At 34.0% G+C, this 15,545-nt stretch overlaps 1 protein-coding gene across 1 annotated transcript in view; it reads left to right on the top strand.

Annotated features, from left to right (window-relative positions):
- The window catches only part of SLCO1B1 (solute carrier organic anion transporter family member 1B1), an 84,989-nt gene that overhangs the window by 46,895 nt on the left and 22,549 nt on the right, over positions 1–15,545 (top strand). The window contains exons 8-11 of the mRNA XM_023208936.1: positions 3,100–3,342; positions 6,668–6,832; positions 8,660–8,855; positions 11,202–11,367. Of these exons, the coding sequence (XP_023064704.1) occupies positions 3,100–3,342; positions 6,668–6,832; positions 8,660–8,855; positions 11,202–11,367 (770 nt within the window). The remainder of the gene's footprint in view (positions 1–3,099; positions 3,343–6,667; positions 6,833–8,659; positions 8,856–11,201; positions 11,368–15,545) is intronic.

A 15,545-nucleotide genomic window follows, 5' to 3' on the forward strand; every position in this document is an offset into this window, starting at 1 on the left:
TCTCTCTGGTTATTCTATTTATAATTGAAAGTGAGATATTATGACATCAGCCTACTATGGAGGGCTTACTGTAATACACTATTTTATATAAGAGACTTGAGCATCCTTGAATTTTGGTATCCATAGGGAGTCCTAGAACCATTGCTCACAGATACCAAGAGATGATTGTATTGTATTTCTCTATATTTCTCTTTTCAGTTCTGTCCATGTTTGCTTTATAGCTTTTGGGTTTTTGAGATTGAGTGAATATATTGGGTTGTATATTTCTGGTGAATTCACTTAAAAATCATTCTATAATGTCTTTCTGCAACTTGAGACAGTTTTTTACTTAAACTCTTTTTCTTTCTTTGACAAATAGTTAGGTTGCAAATTTTCCAAACTTTTATGCTCTGCTTCCCCTTTAAATATAACTTTCTACTTTAGGTCATGTCTTTGCTCTCATATCTGAGCATTGCAGGTTGGAAGCAACCAACTTATATCCTTAATGCTTTACTGCTTAGAAATTTCTTCCATCAGATATTCTAAGTCATCACTCTTTAGTTCAAACTTCCACAGATCCCCTAGGGTATGAACACAATGCAGCCAAGCACTTTGCTAAGGCATAACAAGAGTGACTTTTGCTACAGCTCCCAATAACTGTCATTTCCATTTGAGACCTTGTCAGCATGAACTTCATTGTCCATGTCACGATCTGCATTTTGGTCATAATCATTTATCCAGTTTCCAAGAAGTTTCAAACTTTCCCTCATCTTCTTATCTTCTTCTGAGTCCTCCAAACTCTTGTAAGCTCTGCTCATTACCTAGTTCCAAAGTTAATTCCACATTTTCAGGTATCCTTATAGCAATGTCCCACTTCTTGGTAACAATTTTCTGTGTTAGGCCATTCTGGCATTCTTATACAAGAATACGTGAGACTGGGTAATTTATCAAGTAAAGAGGTTTAACTGGCTCATGATTCTGCAAGCTGTACAAGCATGGCACTGGCATTCTCTCAGCTTCTGAGGAGACCTCAAGGAGCTTTTACTCTTGGCAGAAGTTAAAGCAGGAGCAGACACATCACATGTTGAGAGAAAGAGCAAGAGGGAGATGAGCTGCCACACACTTTTTAAGCAATCAGATCTTCTGAGAACTCATTCACTATTGCAAGGACAGCACCAAGCAATAAAGGATCAACCCCCATGACCCAAACACCTCCCACCAGGCCCTACCTCCAACATTGGATATTACATTTCAGCATGAGATTTGAACAGGACAAATACCCAAACCATATCAGCCTCCAAGTCTTCACGAACTGGTATTATATAGGAGAAAACTTTCATCGTTCAACCCAGGCAGAGCTTCTGTCGGACTCTCACATTTTGATTCTTGTTTAAACTGCTATCTTTTTCTTAGGAACTTCCAGAATCTAGAGTATGTAGGGTCTCATGAGCACTTTTAGACAGTGGACAGAGAAGCCACTGTCTAACTCCCAGTTTCTTGGTCAATTCCCAGAAAATTTTGATTATTTCACATGCTATACAATTTTTTGCCTTCCCAAGGAGAATTTGAAAACTGAAGTGTTTTCTTTATTTTTTGTTCGTTTGCTTGTTTGTTTGTTTGTTTCCTTTTGTTTTTTACCTCCTCACTCTGCATAGAACTGGGAGCAGGGAGGAGGTGTGGCAAGTGCTCATTTGCTAATTTAAGCCACCATTTTTGCATTCTTTATAGCCCATTGGAAGCAAGCATATGCCTAGCCCCAAGATAGGCAAGACAATGACCAGCTGCTGGAGTTGGACACAGAAAAGATGAAATGTTAGGTGTGTGGTCGAAATATTTCCCTCCCCATAGAGAAGCTGGAGTTAAGTTTTTGTTTTTAAGTTTTTTTAACTTGGTCCCTCTGCCCTAAGCTATGGGCCAGGAGCTATGGGAATGTTTACATACTAGTTCAAGCTGCCGTCTTTGTTTTCTGTAGCCTCCAAAGGTCTGGTATGTGCTGGGTCCTGTCAACACTTCAAGATAGGTGATATAGAAGACAGTCGCAAGGGTAGTACCTGAAAAGTTACAATTTTGGATGTGCAGTCCCACTCTGTCTCTCCGCAGGGATAAGCTGGAGATGCAGTTTTCTTATATTCAGTCTATATTGAGCCAGGGAAAAGAGCTATTGCAAGTGTTCGCATACGCTTTCAAATTTCTAGTTCTTCTTGAATGCATGGTATTATAATGAGGAGAGGAACAGCAAAAAGGTGTCTCCAATCTTCTTAAAAGTGTCAATGTAGCTAATATTGCACATTCCTGGGGTACAATGGCCTGTCAATGAGTTTCTGGATTTTTCACTAATGGAATTGATCTGCATATTATTGTTGAATCAGTATGTTCATGAAAGAAAAAAGGGTCCAGTCCTTCCTATTATGCTATCTTGCTGATAACTCAGATAGGCTTTTTTATTACTTAGACTGTTTATTTTATACCTGTTAAAAGAGTGCATTTACACTTGAGATATAGCATTTACATAGTACTCTTATTCATGATTTAAAGAAAAATATGATTGAAATAAAATGGTTAAACTATCCTTAACATTTAGAGTCTTAACTCTTCAGGGTTACTTTTAAACTCATATTTTCTTATCCTCTGTGCTGTCAAGAGAGTTGAAAATACTTATTTCAGGCATGGTGGGAAGCCCCTGTATTGGCTCAGTGTATTTCTTGCAAACTGCTTACATTTCACTGCTGACCCTTTCTTGATTTTATTAGCTTGTGCCAATAGACATTTTCAGACAACAATGAGACGTCATAGTTCTTCCACAGGTAGTTATTAAATGGTCTGCAAGCTTAAATGTCCAGTGATAGAAATTGTCCAGTCATGTAATCAGAAAAGCCATCAAGTGCACACAAGCTCAGGCAATGACAACAATATCATGACTGATTCCTAGACAGTATCAGTTGCATTATGTCATCAAATGTTAGACTGATCCTAGTCTCAGAGATGACAAAAAATTAAAATTAAAAAAAATCGTGTCTTGGAATTGAGGAAATTTAGTTTACTTTCTTCATACCATTATTTCCCTGAACCTATTGTATTTCAAAATGATTTTTGACTGGCTTCTTTAATTATTTATTCTAGGCACTGTCAGGATAACTCCTAATGATTCTCGTTGGGTTGGAGCTTGGTGGCTTAATTTCCTTGCGTCTGGACTATTCTCCATTATTTCTTCCATACCATTCTTTTTCTTGCCCCAAACTCCAAATAAACCACAAAAAGAAAGAAAAGTTTCCCTATCTTTGCCTGTATTGGAAACAAATGACAGAAAGAATCAAACAGCTAATTTGACCAATCGAGGAAAAAATATTACCAAAAATGTGACTGGTAAGTATTTTACATTCATTGTCAATTTGGAGTTGTTATATCAATGAAAAGGAAGAATGAGTATTCCAAAATAATAAAGCATACCCAACTCATCTGGAATTGGCCTTCTTTTGCACTAAATTTAGATAAATTATTTTTCTAAAACTACTATTAAAGTTAACATATGTATCTTGAGCACATAACAAGTGGAAGATAATTAGGTTTGGGCTTTTTAGCAGGGAGAAACCAACCAAAGTTCACAAACATCCATTTTTTTATGAGCCAAGTACTATATATTAATTTTAATATTATATGGTCTAAACTGGAAGAGTTCAAAGAATTATAATATTTCATTTCTTCATTTATTCAACAAATGGTACCAGGAACTGTACTATGCCCTGGTAATAAAACATTACCTCTATTTTTCAAGAACCTAGTGGGTGATATTGAGAAATATATAGACAATAGCAATATAAGGCCTTAAGTAACATGGTGAAATTAAACTTAACTATTCTCAGGTGTAGAGATGGATTAAGGAGAGGAAGTCAGGAGAAGTTTCTCCCTAGGTAATTAGAGTAATATTTCTTTTGGTAATTATCTATCTATCTATCTTATCTAAATATTCAAAATAAAGTGGAAGCAAGGGTGGTAGTTAAGATAATTAGAGTTAGTAATGTAAATTGGAATGCATCAGCATTTGATAGTGCCTCCTTATTTGAATATAAGCCCTGGGACTAATGGAGAACCATTGAGAGTCAATAAACAAAGAGAATGACTTGGCAGCAGCCAGAGCAAGATATGTGAATCAGTGGTGTTGACAGCAGTTTTCAGATTAGGGAGAAATGGTGAAATAGTAAAAGCCAAAGCAGTGCAACACCTAAACCCTTGGCATCTTTTTCAAGTTTTCTTTAAAGTAAGATGACAAATTCTCCAGTGTAACCTACGTTCTTCCTTTCATCAGGTCTTTTACTTATTACTTTTATTGTTATTTTCTCCTTTCTATCACACTAACCCAAGAGCAATGGTGTTCTGGTACTCTTTATATTGGCTCATAGCAGAGGACTATTAAGTTTCAGCTGCATTGATAGGTTGAAATTGTTCATGGCAAGAGAATTACCATGATTTACTACCATGAAATTGGGATATATTACAAGTAGAAGTTTGTTTCCCAAGAATCAGATGTTAAACATTTATGTTTTTAAAAATTAACGTTCACACTAAAAGTACTATACCAATAATTTTCATTTTGTATATGTTTCTACTCTACCAAATCAAATCTTCAAAAAATATTAGATTGTCTAAACCTATAAGGAGCAGGGTTGACTGTGATCCAAAAAGAACAGAGAGGATAATGAAGATGTAAAAATAGGACAGTTGCAGACATAATCTGTATTATGAACAGTTTTTGTAGGAATGACCCTAATAAAGAGGATCTTAAGTATGTATCTATTAGGAATGGATAAAATAAGAGTATATAGTCAGAAAAAAATATTGAATTTATTCCGTATGCTCTTGAATAGAACTAAAACTGATTAGAAAGGAAAGATGATTTCAGTTCATTACAAAAACTGTGTAAACAATGAGAACTTTTCAAAAGTGGAGCAAATTCCTTCCTGAGGTATTCAGTTTAATGCCACTTAAGTTGTTTGTTGATCCACTTATTAATGATATATAGTAGATCATGACCATACAGAAGTTTACACTGGATGACATCGAATTTCTCATCCTCAAAAATGCAATGATTGTGTGAATGTATATACTCCATTTCTGTTGAAGAAAGGCCACAACTCACTTATGATACTTACAAATCAGGGACGGTTCTTCACGACTGGGGAGACCTGTGGAGAGAAATGTGGCACTTTTGCCTAAGAATTGTAAATGTTTTTTATTCCTACTCTACATTTTCTTTCCTCTTCTTTTTTTCTCTTCTGTGTCTTTTCTCTAACTCCCTTTTCTCCTTATTTTCAGTGGATGCAACTCTTTTGTAGCTGACATTAGATGGATGTCTTAATTCTGACCATATCTAATGAAAATCCTTAGAGATTTAAATAGAGAAAAATATTTCAAAGCATGTGTTCATCCATCTCTCAGTAACCATATCTTGGCTGTGTCTTGATGAACTCTGATACTTCTTACTGTTTTTCTAAGTAGTTCCTTCTACTTTTAACTCCTATTACAGCTAGTTGACCTGGTGATCACAGCTCCAAATGACATAATTTCTACCATGAACAGAAGTTAGAAGCTTGTTACCACAGCTGTTTGTAGGGATAGGTGGTTGTATTATTACTATTATAATACTAGTTGGGACACAACATTATCTCCTGGCTGTTTTCCTTGTATCTTAAGACAGAGGGTTAATGATATTGCCAGATTTACTGAGAAAGTATGTTATGGTAGAAAAGCTGTATACTAGAGAAACAAGAGGTCTGAGTCCTCATACTAAATTAATCTTTAAGAATTTTGAACCTCAATGTTCTTATTTCTGTGAGTTTTGGATTATGCTGTCTTTACATTTCCATTTAATAGTTATATTTTAATATAATGTATAAATAAGTATTAAAAATAAGAAACATCATATGTCTTTTTCACTTTTTTGTTTGTTTTTGGTTTTTGTTTGTTTGTTTGTTTGAGATGGAGTCTTGCTCTGTTGCCTAGGCTAGGGTGTAGTATCACCATCTCAGCTCACTGCAACCTTTGCCTCTAGAGTTCAAGCGATTCTCCTGCCTCAGCCTCCCGAGTAGCTGAGATTACAGGTGTGTGCCATCATGATGGCTAAAATTTGTATTTTTAGTAGAGATGGGGTTTCACCATGTTGGCCAGGCTGGTCTTGAACTCCTGGCCCCAGGTGATACATCCGCCTCGGCCTCCCAAAGTGCTAGGATTACAGGAGTGAGCCACTGTGCCTGGCCTTCAAGTTTGTTTTTTGAACAATTAGCATATTGTCTGGTACCCAGTTGAAAACCTAACATTTGTTGAATGAATGAGTAAGTGAATTAATATGTTTGCAATAGTATTGTAAAGTACCCAGGATAACCAAATATTAAGTGAAGAAAGCAAGTTACAAACCAGCACTTATGTACAACCCTATTTGAGGGTAAAATAAACTCATAAATATTAATATTCGTATGGAAAATTTTGAAAGGATACATTTAAAAACTGTGAACAGCCTGTGGTATTGCAGACTATTCTCACTCTTTGCATTATGTGGTATTGCAGGCTATTCTCATTCTTTGCGTTATGTGTTTATAGAATTGTAAATCTTACATGAATTACGTTCACAAGTTTTAGGTATAAATATATGTCTAAGTTACATTCAAATATTTTCTTTATTTTTACAATTTTATAGGTTTTTTCCGGTCTTTTAAAAGCATCCTTACTAATCCCCTGTATGTTGTATTTGTGCTTTTGACGGTGTTACAAATAAGCAGCTATATTGGTGGTTTTACTTATCTCTTCAAATATGTAGAGCAACAGTATGGTCAGCCTTCATCTAAGGCTAACGTCTTATTGGGTAAGACATATTTTTTACTTGTGTGCTTAATAAGTGAAATACTACTAAGTACTGTATTCCAAGTGACATTTTATTGTAAAAGTGACTTTGTATTTTAGTAATACAAAATAAGTACAATTTTCTTGTATTCTTTCTCAAATGCTATTAAACATATGAAACTTGTGATGTCATTATTGCTCTGTATTTGAAGTTGTATCTTAATTTAGATGAGTTCCTGAAGAAAATGTTGCAAATAAATGGAAAATTTAGAGGTAATATCTGTATAATTGGAACTTATAATTTAGTGCTGAGATCTTGAGACAAACCCTTTTGTAATTATAATCATTATAATTCTATAATTTATGGACTTTGAAATCAAGACTCAGTTACTTACAAAAATATAACACTAATAGTTCCAAACAGAGTATCAATTTAAATACATCAAAATATGCATAATTCAAAACAAATATCATATTTTACAGAGTATTTTTTGCTACAATATCTATTTTCAATGGCATATTTAGATGTGCTTATTAAGGAAAGTTTCCTTGTATTATTCTTCCCACAACTCTAGTATTAGTATTGTAGACACATTATAGAAATTCAATAAATATATGATGAATTAAACAACTTATCATGTGGTATGTAACTAGGTCATATGTAAACAAGAAAACGAATGTACTGAAGCAGGAGACCAAGCTTCCAGATAATCTCTTTATTGATCTCTTCGTAGATCTTAAAATCTAAAGATAATGTTTTGACTCCCAGTAACCTAGCCTGAGCTTTTTCCTAGAGAAGACTTCATCTTCAATAACTCTTACTAGACAATGATATGGAAAAGTTACAGGAGGGATTAAACATTATTAATCCTGTGTGTAGACCTGTTTGTCAAATCAGGTTCTATATGTTTCTTAATAAATGACAAAGATATATTAATTATTCTATTGTTAAGCTCTGGGCAGATTTAGTGTGAATTATTGAGGGCTAGAACTCTATGTGAGAGAGGTAAAAGGCTTTAGATGAATTTCCATAAGCAGAAAGATGGTGTTTTGTTGTTGTTGACTTCCAGAAAAACAAAATTGCCTCATAGAAATTATCTGCTCCAACAAACAAATATCCTTAGCCACTGCCTTTTGCTATTGAGGGAACCAAACTGTCATCATTGGCAGGAACAAATTACATGGATCCCCTACCACCGTCCAGCTCTGTCATTCTTCTTTTTAAAAAGTAATAAGATTGGCATTCTACTATAAAGGCACATACATACATATGTTTATTGCAGCACTATTTACAATAGCAAAGACTTGGAACCAACCCAAAGGACCACCAATGATAGACTGGATAAAGAAAATGTGGCACATATACACCATGGAATACTATGCAGCCATAAAAAATAAAGAGTTTATGTCCTTTGCGGGGCATGGATGAAGCTGGAAACCATCATTCTCAGCAAACTAACACAGGAACAGAAAACCAAACACTGCATGTTCTCACTCACAAGTGGGAGGTGAACAATGAGAACACATGGACACAGGGAGGGAAACATCACACACCAGGCCTGTTGCGGGGTAGGGGGCAAGGGGAGGAAGAGCATTAGAACAAAATACCTAATGCATCCAGGGGTTAAAACCTAGATGACAAGTTGATAGGTGCGGCAAACCACAATGGCACATGTATGTGTATGTAACAAACATGCACGTTCTGCACATGTATCTCAGAACTTAAAGTGAAATTTTAAAAAGAAGCAATAATATTGAATAAATATGATTGACATACACCGTGTTTCATCTATAAAGACATATCAGAAAACCTATATATTATTACAACTTTTTTTCTTTTTTTTTCTAGGAATCGTAACCCTACCTATTTTTGCAAGTGGAATGTTTTTAGGAGGATATATCATTAAAAAATTCAAGTTGAACACAGTTGGAATTGCCAAATTCTCATTTTTTACTGCTCTCATGTCATTGTTATTTTACCTATTATATTTTTTCATACTCTGTGAAAATAAATCAGTTGCCGGCCTAACCATGACCTATGATGGGTTTGTATATATCACTATATCAATTGCATAATATGTTAACCATCTAATTAAGAATCTCTGTATAATACAAGGCAGAAAACAATTTTAACTAAACTTTCTTTAAGTTAAGAGAAATTTCAGTTTAAAAATTTTTTAAATATCTGTTTCTTAAGACCTCAAACACATTATTTTATTCGTTAAAAGCAACATAGGTTGTAATAATAATAACTATTATTTATGTGGTACTTACAATTAGTAGAGAGTACTTTTATCCTTATTTTATGAATGGGAAAAGTAAGGCTTAGAGAAATACATGGATTACACAGCTAGCATTGTTCAAGATTCTAATTCAAATTTAGGTTTTTTTAAGTCTAAAACTCTGAGTCTACATCACTGTAATCTTGGATGGATCGCAAGAGTCACATAAATGACATTATCCAAAAGTGACTAAACAACTTTTATCTACAGTTCATATTGATGTTTAACAACTGCCTTTACAAAACAACACTTTTAATGTTGTACCAAATTTTCTTTTTTGCAAGCTAATATTGTTTTTTCTGATATTATCTACATTGGAAGTAGCATTAAGAAATATTCTATATATAATTGCATATTAGACATTGAAGAATCTTTACTTTTCCATGAATACCATGTATAGCAAAGTATTTTTAGTGCAACAGTCTCCACCTCAAATCAAGGGCAAGAATCCTATGCAGTTTTCTAATAATCTCCTGAATATAGTGCACAAGTTCAAAACTATTTTTGTAATAATACTAAGATATTATTTGCCTTTTTATTCTCATGCTCTCCTGGCAGTATAGTGATATTTTCTAATGCTCCAAGGTATGTTATTAATTCATCAATCTGACTGCTAACAATGTGTGTGCTTATGTACTTTTGTGTATTAAAATTTTCTTAGTATTACTTTATAATATAGTACATGTCAAGAGATCAACTCAATTTAACAAAATTCCTTTGGAACAGGCCCTCAATCTTTTATAAGAGTGTGAAGGACTTCTGAGAACCAATTTTTTCTTCCAAAAAAAAAAAACCCTGTGAGGTTGACATTATTATCTATGACTTACAAATGGCAAAACTGATTTTAGAAAGAAGTACCAGAACTAATATAAACACAGATGTGACTGATTGCAATATCTGGACTGGGTCATCGTCTTAGTCCTTTTAGGCTGCAAAATTCCAGGTAGCTTATTAATACACAGAATTTTTCAAGATTCTAAAGGCTGGAACATGTAAGACCAAGGTGATGGCAGATTTGGTGTCTGGGGAGGGCCCATTTCTTAATTCATAGATGGTACCTTCTCATTGTGTCGAGGCATGGTGGATGGAACAGGCAAAGGGTCAATAATTCCATTCATGAGTACTCATCCTTATGACCTTATCACTTGCTAGAGGCCTGACTTCATAAAGTCTTCATATATGAGATTAGTTTTCAATCTATGAATTTGGGGATTGCAAACGTTCTGATTATAGTAGTCATAAACCATTCTGCTTAACCACTCCAAGTAGTATTTCCTCAAGCAGAATATGCTTTTTAATAAAATTATTGATAATGTAATTTCTGAAGTATAAATCTTAGTTTTTCTTTTAAATTATGTGCTCATTCAAAGAAAACACATCAATCCTCAATTATTATCAAACATTTGAAAGAAAAATTTTGAATGTTTAAGCAGAAATGAATTATACAAAAATATATTTTATAATTTTAGCTATGGTATAATCATATTTTATAATTTATAACCATTTTATAAAGGAAATCAGTATACAGGGTACTATAGTTTTATTTCAAAAATATACCCAGTTTTTCTAGCCTTTTTCTATTATTCTTGATTTTTCATTTTGTAGAGGCTCTGCTTTAAGCATGTCTGATTTTTTTCTTACACATTACAGTAGAGATTTTTAAATTCAACCTAGTTAAATAGCATTCATAGACTCACAAGACTTTACAGTGAGCTTAGAGGAATGTCAGTCTAATGTCATCACCTTACTGAAGAGAAACTCAGTCTCAGAAAAAAGACGTAACTTATCTAATGTGAAATTTCTTGATAGAATTATAACAACTTCTTGTCTAAGTCTTACTTAATATCTTTGGTTTATTTTTACATTTTGCTTTCTGTAAGTCACAAGTCATGTCTTGGCAAAGATGGAGAGCATAAAATAAATAAGCATTAAAACAAACTTTGCCATTTCATATCATCAAAGCAAATTTCTTCATATAAAGAAAAATTCTTTATCTTCTCTTTTTCTTTTCCCTCTTTCTCTGCTTCCACTTTTTCCTTCTCCTCCCCTTCTTTGTCTGTTTCTTCTCTCACTCTCTCTTTTTGATATATGTCTATCATATATTTCCAGAAATAATCCAGTGACATCTCAAAGAGATGTACCACTTTCTTATTGCAACTCAGACTGCAATTGTGATGAAAGTCAATGGGAACCAGTCTGTGGAAACAATGGAATAACTTACATCTCACCTTGTCTAGCGGGTTGCAAATCTTCAAGTGGCAATAAAAAGTCTATAGTGAGTATTAGTTTTTACTTTCCTCTCCTTATTCAAAAGCAAGGATTAGATTGAACAATTTTTTACCAAATCTTTCTGTAACTGTAAACTGTAAGGACTCCATTTAAAAGATAAAAGAGAAAGTTTCCAATATTATCTGTTACTGTGATGGGTGTGATGTTGTATAAACAAAGTTTTATATAAAAGTCTGTTTAGGGCAAAATCAGGTTTTTCTGTTACTTGAATTCTAATTAGAGATCACCCCACTTTTTTCCTTTGAGATTATAAGACTATGACCTTTTAGAATTTGAATACATTTAGAATATCTAAAAAGCACCTAATTTGACTGAAGCCTATAATTTTCATTACTTTATCCCTCAGAATTCAGGCAAATGTCCTGAGTTGACCCATTGTTAGCACTTCCTATCTTACTAAGACAAAAATCAATATGCAATGTTATATTCAGATTCTGATCTGTTTAGCTCTGGGATCACTACCCTTTTTACTTTCTAAGAAATTAATCAAGGCTTCATGCTCACTTAACTGCCCTATTCTTGATTTTCTATTTTGATTTTTCCAAAACTGGCACTTCTACCCAAGATAATGTAGTATCCTGCTCACCTATTGCCAATATATCCCACAGAAATGTCATTTCTTTCTTCTCGCAAAACTTTTCTTTCCATGTGAGCTATGGTTTTTCTCTAATCTCCTGGGTAGCTCCCTATCATTGGGAATGGGTTATGGTGTTTTCCACTCAACATCTCACAAAGTCGTGTAATGTTTTCCTAGGAACTTTTACTATTACCAACATTAGTGAAACAGTCAGCTACAATTATTGCTCTCGGCCACATCCTTCTGTGTTTGATTTTTAAACATTCTCCATCTACTCTTGCCCACAGATCTATCGATTGTAATATGTAAGGGCAGGTAGAACTTTAAAGAATAAAGCATCCTGGACTTTTTGAAAATATTTAAGTGCAACTTTAATAAACTTGCACAAATATGGCCCAAAGACTATACATAAAAGCTCACACCTCAGTCATGGCAATAATGGCTCTGTTGTTCAGTTGTTTCCTTTTCCTTTGCTATTTATTTTTACTTTGCTATTTTTTAAAAAATAATTCAACTCTTATTCTAGGTAAAGGGGGTCCAAATGAAGATGTATTACATGGGTATCTTGTGATAAGCCGAGGTTTAGGGTACAATTGTTCCCATCCCCAGGAAGGGAGCATAATACCCAATAAGTAGTTTTTTAGTACTTGCTCCTCTTTTTCTCTGTCCAGTCTAGTAGTCTGTAATATGTATTTTTCCTGTCTTTATATTCGTGTGTACCCAGTGATTAACTTCCACTTGTAAGTGAGAACATGTGGCATCTGGTTTTCTGTTCCTATGTTAATTCACTTAAGTTAATGACCTCCAACTGCATCCAGGCTGCTGCAAGGGACATTATTTCATTCGTTTTTGTGGCCATGTAGTATTCCATTGTCTATATATACCACATTTCTTTATTCAATTCACTGTTGATGGGCACCCAGGTTGAGACCATGTCTTTGCTATTGTGAATAATGCTGTGATGATTATATAAGTATATAAGTAGATGTGTTTTTGGTAGAAGAATTTATTTTCCTTTGGGTATATACCCAGTAGTGGGATTGCTGAGTTGAATGGTAGTTCTGTTTAAGTTCTTTGAGAAATCTCAAAACTACTTTACACAGTGACTGAACTAATTTACACTCCTACCAACATAGGATAAGCATTCTCTTTTTTTCTGCAGCCTTGCCAGAATCTTTTTTTAACGTTTTAATAACGCCATTCTGACTGGTGTGAGATGGTATCTCCTTGGGATTTTGACTTGCATTTTTCTGATGATTAGTTATGTTAAACAGTTTCATGTGTTTGTTGGCTGCTTGTATGTCTTCCTTTGAGAAGTGTCTGTTCATGTCCTTTGTCTACTTTTTAATTTCTTATTGTTTTTGCTTGTTGAATTGTTCAAGTTTCTTATAGATTCTGGATATTAGTCCTGTGTTAGATGCATGATTTGCAAAGGTTTTCTCCCGTTCCATAGGTTGTCTGTTCACTCTGTTGATTATTTCTTTTGTTGTGCAGAAGCTCATTAGTTTAATTATATCCCACTTATCAATTTTGTGTGTGTTGCAATTGCTTTTGAGAACTTAGTCACAAATTTTTTGCCAAGGCCGATGTCCAGAATATTTTCTAGGTTTTCTTAAATGGCTTTTATAGTTTTAAGTTTTACATTTTAGTTTGTAGTACATCTTGAGTAAATTTTTTTTTATGAAAAGAAGGGGTCCAGTTTCGTTTTTCTGCATACAGTTAGCCAGTTATTCCAGCACCATTTAATGAATAATGAGTACTTTCCCCATTGCATTTTTTTTCTTTTTTTTTTTTTTTTTTTGGCTAGCTTCATTGAAGATCAGGTGTGTGACAGGTTTTAGGTGTGCAACTTTGTTTCTGGGTTCTCTATTCTGTTCTTTTAGTCTATGTGCCTGTTTTTGAACCAGTACTATGCTGTTTGGTTACTATGGCCTTTTAGTATAGTTTGATATCAGGTAATGGAATGACTCTCACTTTGCTCCTTATGCTTAAGATTGCTTTGACTACTCAGTCTCTTTTCTCGTATTGAATTTTGCAATAGTTTTATTCTAATTCAATGAAAAATGATGCTGGTTGTTTGATAAGAATACTATTGAACCTGTGGATTGCTTTGGGCAGTATAGACAGTTTAATGGTAATTTTTCTACCAAACCATGAGAATAGAATATTGTTCCACTTGTTGGTGTCACCTATAATTTATTTCATTGGGGTTTGTATTTATCCTAGTAGAGATCTTTTACTTCCTTGGTTTAAATGTATTCCTAGGTATTTAATTTATTGTGGTTATTCCAAATGGAATTGCATTCTTGATTTGGGTATCAGTTTAACTGTTATTGGTGTATATAAATGCTACTAAGTTTTGTCCATTGTTTTTGTATTCTGAAACTTTATTAAAGTATGTTATCAGTTCTAGGAGACTTTTGGCAGAGTCTTTAAGGTTTTTGAGATATAGAATCATATCACAGTGCAGAGAGATAATATGAGTTCATTTCCTATTTTTCATGTTTTACTTCTCTCTCTTTCCTGATTGATCTGTCTAGGATTTCCAGTACTATGTTGAATAAGAGTGGTGAGAATGGGCATTCATGCTTTGTTCCTGTTCTTAAGAAGAATGCTTCCAGCTTTTGCCCATTTTATATGATGTTGGCTGTGGTTTTATCATAATGGTTCTTATTATTTTGAGCTATGCTCCTTCAATGCCCAGTCTGTTGAAGAACTTTATCATAAAGGGATGGTGGATTTTACTGAAAGCTCTTTCTACATCTGTTGAAATGCTCATATACTGTTTATTCTAAATTCAATGTATGTAGTGAATCACATTTATTGATTTGTATATGCTGAACCATCCTTACATCTCAAAAATAAAACCTACTTGGTCATGATGAATTAACTTTTTGATGTGCTGCTGGATTCAGTTTGCTAGTGTTTTGTTGAGGAATTTTGCATCTATGTTCATCAGGGATATTGGCCTGTTGGTTTGTTGTTGTTGTGTCTTGCTAGATTTTGGTACCAGGATGATTCTGGCTTCAAACAAATGAGTTAAGAAAGAATCCTTCTTCCTCAGTTTTTCAGAATAATTTCAGTACAGTGGGTACTCGCTCTTTTTTTGTATTTCCAGTAGAATTTGGCTATGAATGCATTTGGTCCAGGGCTTTTATTGATAGGCAGGTTTTTTCAGTACTAATTCAAATCTGGAACTCCATATTGGTGTTCAGGGTTTCAATTACTTCTTCATTCAGTCTTGGATGGTTGTGTGTTTCCAGGAGAATAAGAATGACCCAATTAATACATGGTCCCTCTTTGCACACTAGTGAAGGCCTGAAAGTGACATAATATTAGGACCCTGAAAAGAACTCTATCTACCACAAGACATAATCTACATTGTACTGTCAATGACTATGCCATTTGGGGGCTACTGCAAAGTTTGTATTATTTATTTATTTATTTATTTTTTACTAAATCCTCGGTAATGAACCATCACGTCTTAAAACAGTGTTCTTTGTACCAAAGCTTAGTTTTATTGACCACTACACTTGTTCCATAAAAAATTCTTCTATATTATTCCTAGTGAAAAAAAAATAGTAAGA

The sequence above is a fragment of the Piliocolobus tephrosceles genome, chromosome 10, assembly GCF_002776525.5.
Source record: "Piliocolobus tephrosceles isolate RC106 chromosome 10, ASM277652v3, whole genome shotgun sequence".
Classification (NCBI taxonomy): domain Eukaryota; kingdom Metazoa; phylum Chordata; class Mammalia; order Primates; family Cercopithecidae; genus Piliocolobus; species Piliocolobus tephrosceles.